Source organism: Crocodylus porosus, unplaced genomic scaffold (genome assembly GCF_001723895.1).
Source record: "Crocodylus porosus isolate Cpor-Errol unplaced genomic scaffold, CroPor_comp1, whole genome shotgun sequence".
Lineage (NCBI taxonomy): Eukaryota > Metazoa > Chordata > Crocodylia > Crocodylidae > Crocodylus > Crocodylus porosus.
Window position 1 is genome coordinate 40,661,206 of NW_017728931.1, and position 15,158 is coordinate 40,676,363.

At 44.5% G+C, this 15,158-nt stretch overlaps 1 protein-coding gene across 1 annotated transcript in view; it reads right to left on the reverse strand.

The window, feature by feature from the left end:
* The window catches only part of DGKI (diacylglycerol kinase iota), a 199,998-nt gene that overhangs the window by 8,407 nt on the left and 176,433 nt on the right, over window positions 1-15,158 (reverse strand). The window contains exons 28-30 of the mRNA XM_019544663.1: window positions 12,276-12,313; window positions 9,864-9,984; window positions 2,774-2,810 (exon numbers count right to left, since the gene is read on the reverse strand). Of these exons, the coding sequence (XP_019400208.1) occupies window positions 2,774-2,810; window positions 9,864-9,984; window positions 12,276-12,313 (196 nt within the window). The remainder of the gene's footprint in view (window positions 1-2,773; window positions 2,811-9,863; window positions 9,985-12,275; window positions 12,314-15,158) is intronic.

Consider the following 15,158-nt stretch of genomic DNA (forward strand, 5'->3'; position numbering starts at 1 on the left):
TGTTTCTACCGAAACTAAACAATATGCTATTTTGTCTTTTGGAAGCAGGATGGGCGATGGACACATGTAAGGTCAGAAAAATCCTGCAAACCCAAAACAGCTCTTTCACTGTATTGTTACCCAAAAACTCTGGCTCCAGCCCTACTCTATCTGACCTATAGCAGGGATGAAGTATTCTAGGTCTCTGCTGCTGGAGATCTGGGTTCAGGTTTAAAGCTTTACTCATGTAAGTTTTTACTGGAGAGTCCTGATTTTGTTATGGCTACCTGGTATGCTAAAACAGGGCCTCACAGGATGCTGAGGAAGTTTCACTATACCCCTGAGGATGAAGCACTTTTATTGGGATCTGCCTAGGAAGAGAAGTGCTTTGGGTAGGTGAAGGGAGCCCTTTATGCAGTAATATAATGATGGGTGGGTGAACAGAGCATAGTCTTGTGCACTGCCTAAAGCTGAGGCCGCTAGAATGAAGCTGGGGGGGGGCGGGAACTTCACCCTCCTGGTACCCCATCTCCCTATACCCTACACTGTCCCTGCAGAAGCTCTGGCTCTGGCAGCTGGGAGGTGTGCAGTGGAGGAACAGCAGCTGGTGGTTTGCTGCTGCTGGGAGAGATGACACCCCCTTTTTCACTGGTGAGAACTGGTGCATTTTTAACATCAGTAGAAAAAACCCAGGGGTGACATTTCCCCTGGCCACTGCTCCTGCATTGCCACCACTGCTCTTGCCCTCCCTGCTGTCAGAACCAGAGCCAGAAAGGTGCGAGATGTGGGATGGGAGTCTGGGGGTGTGAGATTCACATTACCACCCAGGGCAGAATACTTGCCAGCTACATCTCTGCCTTAACATCAGCATCAAACTGGGGATGCCATTATGCATCTCTGATAAACACAGACAGCAAGAGCTAAGCTGCAGTAGCACAGCACTGGCTTTGCAGGCATGCAAAGGAACTTCAGGCTTGGCATAGGTGGAAGGGCAAGCTGAAATATTAATGGGCATCAGGGTGACAAAATCTCCTCTGGCTCTGATTCAGCTTTGGATACCAACTAATTTCCAAATGAGGAGCACAGGACAAAATCATGCCTTTGCTGGTCATGTGGCCTGGGCAATGACATGGGGAAAACTACATGTACAGCTTTTTCAGGAGCAGCTGGTAGATGATTCAAACCTTGTCACAGGGAAGTCCTGAGAAATCACTGAACTTGTGTTTTTCTTGTAATGGAATTGTTGAGCCATTTCATGAAAGAACCATGAAAGGTACATCAACCCTTCTAACCCCTGCCTTTCTCTAGCCCTTCTGAAGATGCTCCCTGCAACATATGTAGATCCTTTGGAAATGGGGAAAGAGTTAGTAGCATTGGTCTTTGCCTGGTAGAGGGGCCCCTTTTAATTGGGATACTTGTCAGGAAGAAATATGTGTACCCAAACCCTCTTTGTGGCAGTTTAGTATAGCTGGCACAAAAGGGTTGTACAACAGCTATAAACTGAGTTGGCTTTACCCTGTTCTAGAGAGAGTCTTCTCTAATTTGTGTCATATTCTGCCAGCTGCAATCATCTGGGGCAGCCAAAGTAGCAGCCCTTGGATGAATCTGGACGGCACTGATGACAAAGTTTTAACAGCAAGAAGTTCACTCTTGGCCTTAGAATTTATGGCTCAATGATCTCCTAGGCTAGGGACAGACATTACACATAAACCAGTTTACATGATCAGAAACTGATTTAAGCTTGTAACAGAACAGATGTTTAGTGCACATAAACCAGTTTAAAAATGGCCGAAACCAACTGAGGTAAACTGCGTTGAATGTAGTATCAGACTCAACTGATTTGGGTCAAACCAGTTTGTTCAATGTCTGCCTCAGACCCCTTCCTGGTTTAAGTTAGACCAGACACCCCCAGCATCCTCTCTTGGCTGGGTGGGGCTCTCTGCTCAGCAAAGGTCTCTCAGCATAAGCATGCTCTCTCAGCAAAGCTGGCTCCACCCCCCTGCTTCCTGGCTGCAGCTTCAGCAGAGACTTGCAGGCTGCTCCCCCACTCCTCAGCACTCCCTGCTAAGCAGGAATTCCCCCTCCCCTCTGCCTTTCTGAGAGGTATCTGTATATTAGCTAGCAGACCACATGCTGGCTACAGTCTATGCTGTGACAAAGGCAGAATCAACAGATAGCTGGTAGTGTCCCTCTGTTTTCTTAATGGGGTGATAAATACTGAGTTAGGGGGCAAGAAACACTGTTATCAATTCCCTGCTGTGCTAATCAGAGTGTCCTGTAGTATTGTGGAAGGCTCAGTACTGTGGAAGGGAAGGGAGGGCTGCTCTAGTGCCCCCCAGCTTCTAGCCTGAGCCACTGCAGACATGTGCCTGCATTCCTGGAATGAAAAGGGAATGTCTATCCACCTCCAAATTGGTTCAAGCTTTGCAGGGTAGACTAACTTGCAAAGATTGAATCAATTCAGGCTTGGGCTTTTTGAATGTCTATCCCTAGCCCTAGAGCCCAGAGTCAGCGAATATCAGGATAAAGTGAAAAATTCACCTGTTTTCTACAAGAAAATTTAGGTGGATTAGGAGAAGATACAGTAGGGTTATACTGAGTGTTCAGAGGAGGCCTGGTGTTCATGTGGTTGTTTTTTGTTTTGTTTTTTTTAAATACCTGACATTTTTGTGCATTTATTGTTTGAACTTTTGTATTGCATCAAGAGAAATCTCCTAGGCATAAACTAGAATAAATCACTGGATTAAAATAAACAAACAGGAACAAAAGGAAGTAATCACTGGGCAGTACTTACGTTTCACTATCTGTCATATCCAGCAATTCAGAGGGACCTGAGAAAGAGAGTCAAGCAAGTCAAATGGCATTGTTTATGTTCTGTGACTGAAGATGGTTGACTCTCAGAATCACAGTTCTGCTGTAAAGGCTCAAGGGAGGCTAATTAAATACTGTATGGGGAAGTCAAGATCATATTTGTTTGCCCTAAAGTATCTGTAGTAATAAAACTCAACTGCACAACCATGGTTGACTTGTAAGCACATGGAAGCAGTAATTTCCCCAAAGTATATTTGGATTGAAAATGCATTAAATTATTTTCCTGCTCTTTACCTTGGTCAATAAAGTGGTTCATGAGTATAGCACATGGAAAATGATAAACTCTAAGTACTACAAGTTGCAAGTATTGTTAGTACAATTATGTGAGAGGCAAGAATTTCTTAGGGTGGTATCTTTTCTTGGATCAGCTATGTAGCTGGGATAGAATTTACCCTTCATGCCCACTCCTGGGATAGAGTTAGACCCTATCCTAACTACACAGTTGATCCAGTAAAAGATATCACTTTAAGAAATCCCTGTCTCTTGCATAATTTCTGGACCATCACAGCTACAACATTGGTTGTACATTACCATAACATATTAGTACAATAAGGAAGTTGAAATTAGGCAAATTCTGCCCTGACTGACAGGCTTGCACCATTTCATTAAACTGTATCACAAGTGGTATAAATCAAAGCAAATGTTTTTTACAGAATGTTTATATACTGATGTGCAAATCTTGTATCCTAGCAGTTAATAACTATTGGAACAAGATAAGGACAACAACAAAAAAGAGGGGGGTGGAGGAAAAAGATAGCCTGCTTAACTGAATGTTCTTTTGTCCTTGATTTCCACAGTCAAATATTTACCGCAGCAAGTGCCATTATTTGAATTACAGTTCAGGCCATTTCAGAGAGAAAAAAATGGGAGGTAGATGGAAGAGTTCTATACCAGGAAAAAAAATTCTCTCTACTGCAACTGTACCACCAAACACTGTGAGTTTGGTCAGCAGTGGATATGGTGAACTTTTCTTTGAGGTTTCACATCCTGTATGTACTCTCTAAACTTTACTTTGACTTTCATATTGGACAGCCTTAAAACATTTAGAGAAATCCACACCTCAAACCACCAAGTTTCACACTCTATACAGAACCTTTCTTTTCCTTCTTTTGCTCTTTTCCCATGGGTGTGATTAGAGGGATGAGGACACTGCTCAGGTGACTGCATACTCAAGCAAGCAACTGACATGCTTACAGAGGTCTACCTAGCCCTGCCCTTGAACTGCAGGTAGCTCACTAAACTCCATTCTTACTTTTATGAGAGGAATGTGGTCAGAAAATTAACCCTTCCACCCTTCTATACTAAAAATCTTTAAGGAACCCTGCTGCCTGCCTATTCTTCTCAAATCCAAACAGGCCCTCTGGGTGCCAGTGGGGATGAGGTATCATCAATCTACCAGCAATACTAACTCTTTGTACATATATGGAACTTTACATTTTCCTGGTTCCATGCAAATGCTAATCATGTTGTCAAACAACGCCATTACAGTTGACTCGGGACCAACATCAAGATATTTTGCATTCTGTCCTCCTCACTTAGAAGGATATAACCAAGGGTCTATGAGCATGGAGGAAGTTAGGAAATGTGAAAATTTTTGAGGCCCTGCAAGGGAGGGAGAGCAAGAAACATAAATGTTGGTATTCCATTAGCAACACACAACCAAGGAAAATGAAACCCTGGAGTCTGTCAGCTGAAGAATTCTCCTTTGAGGCAAATACATTCTTCCAGAGCAGGTGCTCTTCCATTCCTTGCTATTCCCTTCAGTCTGCTTCATTGCCAGGGCCCACAGAATAACTTGCAATGTGCTGGAAACAGAAACCTCAGTTCTTCTAAATGCATACTTATTTTGGCCATGGAGAGGACCTTGACTGGATGGAGAGTACAAGGGAAACAGAGTGACTGGACTTAGGGTGAAAAGTGCCCAGCTGAGTATAGTAGGTGTAAGATGGAAAACTGGGCTAGGGCAGTGGGAAAGGAGAGGAGAATGGACAGAAGAATGGTTTGGAATAGCAAGGGAATCAAGTTGGAGACATCAAGGATTGGGCCTCGTTAACAGGGAAACCAAGGAGAAAAGAAACAGAGATGAAACCAGGGTGGAGAGGGAAGGCCTAACTTGCAAGGAGCTGAGAAGGCATTATCAAAATGAGGTCCAAAAAGAGGGAAAGGGGAATTAGAAGGAGGGCCTGAGAGCTCTGGGCACAAGGGGGGGGGGGGGCTCTGTGGAGTATTACACTGAACTAAGACTTTTATCCAAATACCCCAACTGCATCCCAGACAAGTTTGAGGGGTCAGAAACTGGAGGGCATGCCATTAGCAGAATAACATAGTGCTGGGGCTTGTTGCATTCTTTTGTATTTATAGCTGACATTGGAAGCACCAAGGCATGCATATTCCTAAGCTGCAGTCTTTTTCACTTTCAGTTGTGCTTCTCTCAAACCATCTCACGCCCGCCTTCTAATTCCCCTTTCCCTCTTTTTGGACCTCATTTTTACATCAGTCTCCCTGGCGCTGCCAGCCGACCATTCCAAATCCCCTTCTGGCGCAGGACAAAAGCTGCACAGATGTGGGAAAGGCTGGCACTGGGAAAGCTAACAGCACTGTCATCCTGCCCCAGTGGGGAGCCGGCTGTTTTACTCCGGGACAAGAGACGAAGAAAGAAAAGGGGGCCAAGGCGCAGAGAGAGAGAGAGGACAAAATAACCCAATAGAAATCCGGAAGGGAAATGCATGAGTGAGATTTCTATCAAGAAAAACAGCAGGGGGCAAAATAAAAACAAAAGTAGAAATGTGTGGGGAGGTGAAAGAATAAGAAAAAAAAAAGTCTCAGGAAAAGAAAGAGGAGTAGGACGGGGGGGAAGCTCGCTTGAAAGGAGCTGAAAAGCACGAACCACTGGGGGGAAGCCCAGCTGGGATCACGCTCTGTCCTTAATGTCTCTGAGAGTCACTCTGTGTGGAATTGTTAACTTTTTTCTCCTACTCCTCTTTCAGCTCACCAAGCCTACTTTCTGATTCTCAGGAGGCAAAGCAGCCTGAGCCTTGGGGAAGGGAGGGAGAAAGGGAAGGAGAGAGATGTTTAAAAGCAGACAGCTGCCTTTTAACTGAGCTGAGCTCATTGCAACATAAAAGAGAAACTAAATGACAGCATTTCAGAGGCATTTCCAAAATATACGGCACCATTCAGGCTGAAAGTCCTCAATGTGTGCTGCATACTCTACCCCCTCCAACCCAGACTGTTACACTTACTCAATTACCCAGGAGGCCCATAAACCTCAGTCAAATATACTCTTTGACCCCACTTCATTAAACTGGGGAAGAGAAAGCAGATTTTCTTTAAAAACTAATATTTGAAGCTGTCAGCCTCCATGGCTGTTTAGTTCACCTTGCCTGGGCAAAACCTTGGTATTATCACCAATATTTGGAAGACAAAATATAATGTTTGGAGGATTTATTTCCTAGCCTTAAAATAAGGAGTATATTTGAAAGATGCATGTATGCAACATTAGAGAACTCCTCAGACCCCCTCACACATGCATATACTGTACACTTAAATTTCATTCCCTGTAGAGATCATATAACAAGGACTTGCCCAAGGTCTCCATCATGATTTAAGGGAGGGATCCCCTCTGAGAACAGGCCCTGTGTATTTCCATGTTTATAGCATCTTAATAATTTCATATTGGATTTGCTCAATGAACACAAAAAAAGGGGGAAATTCTTCTCAGGCAGCTTCACACTGGGATAAGAAAGCCAAACTGTTATCTGCTTGGCTTATGTCTTTTCAGCATCCCTGGCTATAAAAACCGCAGACCAAATGCTTTGTTTAGACTTCTGCAACCTCACCATCCTTCAGTTTTGCCTTTACAAGATGCATACAACCCCTGGGCCTTTGGTAACTGAGGACAATATTTAGCCCTAGAGCTGGAACTTGACTAACAAGTCAGTATGCTGAACCAGAATCCAGCTCACACCGCCAGACCTGAGTTCCTTTTTTCAGTGCTACCAATAGCAAAATTGTGTCTTGATTAGCAGCATAATCTGGTCTGACTCTGCATTCACACAAGGAGCAGATCTACTGAATAGGAAGGATCCAGTCTGTGTCATTTTTCAGTGTAGAACTTTACCTTAATCATGCTGAGGCAAAAAAGCTGCTGAGACTTGGGATCAGAGAAATGCTGAAGACTGGGGTACTGCTCAGCATACATAGTCTGGCAATCTGTTAGCTCAGCCTGATGGCAAAAGGAAGTTAGCAGATATCTAGAAGTGACTTCCCACTGTTCTGCCAAAAGAGTTATTGGGTCCTTTACCTCCTGGATTTGTACTGAAGAAGAGAGAAAATATCCTACTCTGCTTTATGAAAAGGGGAAGAAAAAGGCAATGCATACTTTCACCTCTCTCTAGGGGCAAAAAATTCAGAACTGCCACATAAAGACTCATAGTCAAGTTTGATTCCAAGTACCAATGATGATGCAGGAGGTTACTTTTCCATCCAAACTGGTTAAGCCTTCCCAGCTTGCATAAACCTTGATTATCTACACAAGGACTTCTTCATTCTCTTAAGGTGGATTTATTAGTGTATTATAACAAACTAACTATGCTGATGGGGTGTCTTTTGGCATAACTACACATAGCTCCTAAAGGATGTGGGTCTTCCTGCCTGGGAATTCTGGGAACAAATTAAAGGAGGGCACTTGTGGGAAAGAGGGAAACTTATTTGTTACAGCAACCTTAGCAGCCATCCCAGAGCTGATCTCATAACAATAAAGAGCAGTGATTCTGATATTGAGTTTATTTCTGCATTGGCATTCAAGTTTAATACTAGCCCCCTAATAGGTACACTGTGTGCAAAATCTTTGCATGACTAACCACTGCTTTTTCTAATCCAAGAGGGCCTCTTTATCTTTAAAACCTGAAGTATTTCAAATCAAGCTCAGGACCCTTGGGTGCCTTAAGCTCTGTGAAGGATAGTTACTACATTAGTGCATCATCTTCCTTCCTCCCCAGACCTTTGTAAATCTGAGATGGGACTTCCCATTTCAGTACCACATTTTATTCCACCTACTAGTTCAGCATTACAGAGCTGAAAGATGTACTTAAGTTATTTTTACATTCAAAACATTTTCCTACATGTGTTAAGGATAGATTTTCAACACAGTGCCCTGGAAAGTATTTTGCCATGTGACTCCCATGAATGCCGACTACATCCAAACACTCACAGGCAGGTGGGCAGACCAAAGGGGCGTATGACTGGGCAGGGTGTGAGGCAGTAGCAAGGATGAAAGTCACTCTTATTAATTCCCCACATGATCAAGAAAGAGTGGTAGCTTGATTTGAGAAGCTTGATTTATAAGTGAAATCTGAAAGTGTCAGATAAGGCCACACTGGTGCTTTAGGGGTGGGCAACGTGGGCAATTGCCCAGGGTGCCATGATTGGGGAGATGCCACACACACACACACACACACACACACACACACGCAGCCTACGCTCACAATGGAGCTCTCCCCCCACCCCACGACACCCCACTCCTGGCCGATCCCCACCCCAGGCAGGAGGAGTGGTGCTCAGCCCCACCTGCCTCCAGCTGCTGCTCAGGAGGAACTGGACAGGGCAGTGCAGATGGCAGCAGTGGTGCCCAACCAACTTCCTGCCTGGCAAACCATGCCATTCTGCACCCCCACCAGACTGTACCCCACACCCCTGCCTGCCAGCCTGTGCCTGCAGCAGCAGTACTGACTTGGGGGTGCAGTACTAGAGAGGTGCCAGGGGAGGGGAGCGCCAAGATACAAGTTCACCAAGGGCACCATTTTCCCTAAAACCAGTTCTGGATCCAAAGCCCTAATTAATATGCTTGGTGCTCTGAATGTTGATAAAGTGCCAGAGCCAGATAACATTTGAAAGTACTATAGAAAAGGAAGGAACACTGATAAAACTTCAGCAACTTGACTTGCAGAGAATGTAGAATTTCTTCTTATTAATGTTTGGTGGCAATTGAAAAGCAGAGAGAAGACCTCTACTTGTGCATTCTTAAAATCCCATTCAGCTGTCCAGAGAATTAATGGCCTAGAAAAGTGGCAAAGTGTTCTTGCCATGTGGTGAAAAACTGGATTGTTATTCACATAACTTTATGTTTCGTCTTTGTTTAACCTGGCCATACCTTCTCATGTGCTCTCTACTTGCTGAAGAAGGTTTCATGGATTTCCTGTTCATGTCCCTACTATGTTGAATTATTTTATTTCTGGAGTCTAACTATGCTGTAATTCCAGTATCTACATGTATTCTGAGGGTGTCTGAGGGAAATACGGGGGAAGGTAGACAGGAGTAGTAAAAGACAGGCCACACTGGAAAAACCTAGCCAGGGTCATGGTGGATTCCCCATCTCTGTAAACCTTTTCATTGAAGTTGGATGTTTTCTGATAGAGCAGGTCATGTTTAAACAGGAATTAATTCAGGGTACTCCTGTGACTTGTTTTGCAAGAGGTCAGCCTATCCCACCATGATGGTCCTGGCTTTATAATATTCAAATCTATTAAAATAATTGGTCTAATCTAAAGCTGTCCTCTTATACTCTTCATTCTTTGGGCTTGTCTATTCTACCTCCACAGCTATCCTGAGATCACCACTGAGACACAAGCCCTGTACAGCTCGCTCGCTCACTCGCTCACTCACTGAAATAACATTGTGTGGCTGATAGTAGTGAGGTATGCCCAAGGACGCTCTCAGGATCTCAGTCTCAGGTACACTACCAAAAGAAGACCTGAGCATGCCTGGCATTGTTCTAACAGTACCCACAAGATAATTTTTCAGCATGTATGTAGATCAGGTGGGGTCATTTCTCAGCAGTGATTTTGGGGTTGCCACCAAGACAGCAGAGGTAACTCTTACTCCAGGTTTGACACTTCTTTCATACATCTAATCTCTACTCATACATTGCAGGAGGCCATAGTGATGAAGAATAAGCATGCTTCTTAGTGCTCAGTATGCCAAGTGACTGCCCATTATTTGCAAAAATTGCTCACCGTGCTCCAAGATGTATTTCACAATCTCACTGTTCCCAGTTTTGGCAGCATGGTGAAGCAAGGAACAGTGGTCAGGTCCCTGGATTAACAGGTTAGCTCCTTTTTTACAGCATTCAATGAACTGTAATATAAATTCATGGGAAAAGGACAAGGTAATTGTATGACAGCATGCACAGGTAAAGAAATATCACGTAAATTAACCATTAAATTTGCTAGCGGGTGATTAAAAAAGCAGCAGGAGTTGTTAACTAAAAGTTGTAGGAATTTATACTGCAGAGCAAAGTCTTCTGACCTAAAACAAAAGCAATGAGTGAACAAGGGCAAATGACATTTTTGAAGTGCTGGCTCACTGCTGAGATCTGTCAATGAATTCTTGCTTTTAGGTGGGAATTACGGAAAAATAATTCTTTTGAAACAGTTCCACTTAATATAAAAATCAGGTTTTCAATTAAATTTTCCTCACAAGTATTATCTTCCAGCAGTGAATTCTGACTTTTAAAAAATTCTGAATTTACAAACCCCCAAAGTTTCCAGACCAAATCAAAACATTTTTATACAAAAAATCCAGAGTGTTCCAAGGGAATTGTAGTCCGAGTACCTAGTAACTCCATTAACCTACAACAGGCAGATTCCTAGTCAGATGACATCTAACATGACGTACTGTGGTCATGGGACCCCCGTGATCCACCAAAGCAACTTGGCAAGAACAATGTATGCCATGGGCACTGCATTTTAGCCAGGGGGACTGGGAGTTCATTGCACGATCCACATGAGTGTGTTTCTGGTTAAAGTATGTGGGATGGATCACTGTGTTTTCATAACTACATACATATTACAGTGCTGATGCTAGGGTCTGTTCATGGATTTTGTGAATAGCCTGTGTATGGATTTTGTGTTGTCCGAGTTGCTACAAAAATAATAGATCCTTTTATCTTCATGAATATTTTCAAAAACAGTGACAATCTGAGCATCAACGAGGCCATTAATAAATACACACTGTATACATTTGCAGCTGACATCACAGGAAGAATGTTTTAAAATCCAGTTCTCTCCCCCACCCAACTCAGTCTCTAATTCCTGCCCTTTGGGTAACCGGAGTAGCTGAGATCAGATAGGATATCTCCTCCTTTTTTATTCATATACTTGCTGGTACCTCCCACTATCTTGGACCTCCGAAGGAAATGATCCAGTTTGGGAGGGCAGTAAAAGAGAGCGGCTTATTTTAAAATGTGCTGGAGGTCCTGGCAGCTTGCAATGCACAGTGTGTGACAGTGCCAGAACTGAAATAGGACAACAGGGCATGATTATGTCATGACACAAAGTCATAATGCATCTGAGAAGAGAAAATAAGTTCTCCACTCAAAATAAAGTCAAAGGTGGTCTGAACACTGTGAGAGTGCCGTAAGGAATGGGGAAAAACTATGCTTCAAAATTCAGAACAGGATGCAATACCAAGGAGGGAGATATTTTCTGCATGGTGGTTACCATGAAACCTAACTGCTGCTCCTGCCATGGGGTAATGGAGGCAGAGGTGTTGAAGTATATGTCTGAAGGCAAAGGACTGGAGTAATAGAGCTGTCACTTTTACAAATGGCTTCACAAAAGCTTTTTCTTAGTTAACAGGGCAATCATTAATCACAATCACAATACTCACCCCAAATCAGGGGTACATTTGTGAGCACCTAGTGAAAAACAGGGACTACAATTGTCAGAAGAGGCACTGTATACTTATATAGGAGTGAGACACTTTTCTTCTGCTCCTGCTTCTGGTCTGCCCTCCAGAGAGAATTAGCAGTAGTTGGCACTGAAAGCTAAGCCAGGATTTCTTGGGTTTCAAGCTGTACTAAATGGACTAGAGCTTGGCTCATAATCAATACTCAGATTGAAGTGCAGTGCAAAGAGGAGCAGAAACTAATGAACTGTTGGAACTGCCATCCATCATAACATGAGATGCAAAACCAAATTCCTTTCTGCCTGCATTTAGGGTTCTCTAGGTAGAAGTTAAAAATCTCTGTATATTCTTTGTAAAGAAACAGAGACAACTTTAGTGTCCTGGCCAATGTTCTCATATCAGTAAAACAGGATTTGTTGTGCACGTCTGTGTTGAAACGGCTGTCTTGCTTAGTTGCTACATTTGCCAACATACTCACTTCACCATTAGTAACTACCCAAATGGTATGAAAGGCTTATGAAAGATATGGTATAACACTAGATCTTATTCACTTGAATGTCACACCTCACCTGGCTGATGTTCCTTTAATGTGCAAGGTTTCCGGGAAGGACTGTAAAATGGCATTTGGCTATTTATCCTTACAGCACTTAACTGTGCTCTGAGGGGGAGTAAAGTATAAATTAACAGTGAAGACTTGCAAATTGCTGTGAAGAAACAGACATTCAGCCTGCTGTACTTACCTTCAGAAGATCACCAGCTATTACTGCCTGTAAAAGTGCTGCCCAAGACAAAACAGAAAGCCAGCATCAGAACTAAGGCCATCAGTACAATTGGTAGTTACAGGAGCTTCACAGGTAGGTAGTCAGCATGGCAGTATTAAGTACATGTGACACAATACCCCTGCCCATGAAACTAGAATTAAAGAATGAGAGTTGTGCTCCAGTAAACATTAGAGAGTGAGGGAAAGAGGGGGGAGCGGTATAACAGCACATTTGTACACATTGGGCAGCAGTGGTACACCGGGCAGTGGTGGCTGGTGGAGGTGGTAGCATGGCTAGATGAGAACTGCAATGGCTGCTTTTTTGCACTCCCTTCCTCCACTCCAACTGGGGACCTGGGGCTGGTGTCCTTCCCCCTCCCCAAGACTGTGATATCACAACCCCTATAAAAAGTTTAGACCAAATCATTTGCAAAATGTCCAAGTTTGTTTGCCTCCATTTTTGACTGCTCACCTTGACATATACATTTCAACATTGGCTGAACCTTGTTCAAACAAGGCTCAACGGTAAAAGCTTTCATGGGCTTCAGTACATACAGAGACAGGTCCATATGGAGCCTTTTTGGAAATCTCAAGCTAATATGAGAGGTCAATATATATAGATTCCAAACAGAGCTGTGGATACCTTTGACCATTGAGGAGAGCATTACCAAACACACAGGCTACCTGACAGCAAAACCTTTACTGGGGTCCTCTCAGTCTTTATACTGATAGGCAATCAGTAGGGATAAGCCCCAAATTCTACAGTAGTGGGTAGCAGAAGATTCAGAAATAAAGGGCAAAATAACAATTAATATTATTACTGATATTGCAGAAGCACCTGGATATCTCACTTGGGATCAGGGTCCCCATTCTGGCAGACACAATGAACACATAATAAGAAAGCCCTTGCCCTTTTCATATTTGCAATCTAAATAGACGACAGAGACCAGAAACAGAAGCAGACATCCAAAATGCCTAAAACCACACGCTGTAGGAAGTGGAAACATTGGAAATTGAACCCAATCTTTTGACTCTTAGCCCACTGACCCCTCTACTAAACCACATTGCTTTCATTCCCAATTCTATTACAAAAACACCTACAGGGGAACAGTCCAAGATGAATCACTGGATATCGACTGCAGCCAAAGCTGAGGATTGTGAGTAGAGTATCCAAATGTCCTGTAGCTCAAAGGCTCCTAACTAGAGGATCTTGCTTCTCCATTCAAAGTGAGATCAAATGTTATATTTGGGGTCAGGAAGGAATTTTACCCCATGATTAGATTGGTAGAAACTGTGGGGGGTTTCAACCTCCTCTGTAGTGGCAGGCATGGCCCCCTCTTCCTTGGGTCTCTCAAGTGTGTTTTTACAACCTTGCAGCAGCAGGACATTGGCTGCTGCATTCCCCCTGCTTTTCCTGTGGCAGGTTAGGGTGTTATGTCTTGTGGTGTAGGTTAGACCAGCAATTCTCAACTGGGGGTCCGCAGCCCCCTGTGGGCCCACGAGCAGGTCAGGAGGTCTGCTCAGTTGTTGTGGCACAGGTGAACCATGGAGTTTTTGTTGCATGCTGCGGAGGCTTCAGGAAGAAAAACGTTGAGACACCCTGGGTTACGCAAAGGATTTGTATAGGATGGTTTGGATAGGGATGATCCTGCCCCAGGCAGGAGTTAGACTACATGACTTCTGAAGGTCCCTTCCAGTCCTGCTTTTCTATGATTCTATGATCCTAGACAGGTCTTACATAAATATTCTTTCCTTGGCATCTACTTTGTGCCACTGAGAGACAAGATATCAGACTAAAGCAAGGGTGTCAGACATACGGATGCTGGGCCACATCTAGCCTATGCAGCTAATCCCTTGAACCTGCTGGGATGCTGGTGGGCCAGGGAATTTAGGGTCAGGGCTAGCAGAGCCCCTGTGGAAATGGCCACTGGTGGCAGGGGTGAAATTGAAGGCTATGCTGACACAGCCCCACTCATCCCCTGACTACTTGACCCACTGCTGTCTCTGCTGCATGCCTCACTACCACCATAAGGGTTACCTGCCCCATCCCTAGCACTGCCCCCATCACTACCAACTGGTCCCACAGATCCATCCCACAAGAAATGGTGTGATCCAGATTCTGCCCAGGGCACAGGGTGAATTAAACCTGTGATCTCTCTCAGTATGGCATTTCTTAAGCTGTTATGCTTTTTGAGCCTCCAAAACTCTACATGTTTTCCTCAACACTGGATAATTCACAGCACAGTTTCAGCATACTCTCTGGACAATGAAAAAAAACACAAGTAATCGTCTGAGAAATAATGAGTTACGGCTCTGTGGCAGGGCAGCCCCTAGGGGTGCCGTGACCTCCCCTAGTGCCCTTCCCTACCGTGCCAACCTAGGCCTTGAATGCACCCTCTATCTCGCCTGCCACATCTTTGATCTTAGTATAGGTTCAATTAGGGAGGCTGCCTTCCTGCCCTTCTTGGCACAGGGCCAGTCTTACTATACCAGGACTTTGGTTCTAGTCCCTGTGCTGGTCCTCTCCCGGGGCCAACTCAATACACGCGCCCCCTCCTGGGGCGGCTCTCTGACTGTGCCCCTTCTCGCCCAGCTCAGACTTCTCTATGGGCTTACGCCCCACTCAGGTCTTCGTAACTTTCAAGCAGCGCCCCGCTCAGGCCTGCCTCCCCTATGTTCCGCGGCCGCTTGCGTACTGGCCTATTCCGCGCTCCCCACGGTTTCTATGCCCGCACTCGGGCCTGTGGTCACGCCACTTGCGCTCCCCGCCCACACTCGGGCCTGTCTATGCCCGACTCGGGCCTACGTCCCACTGGGGCTCTTCCCAATTGGGACTTCCAATTGGGGCCTGTCCCGGTAATGC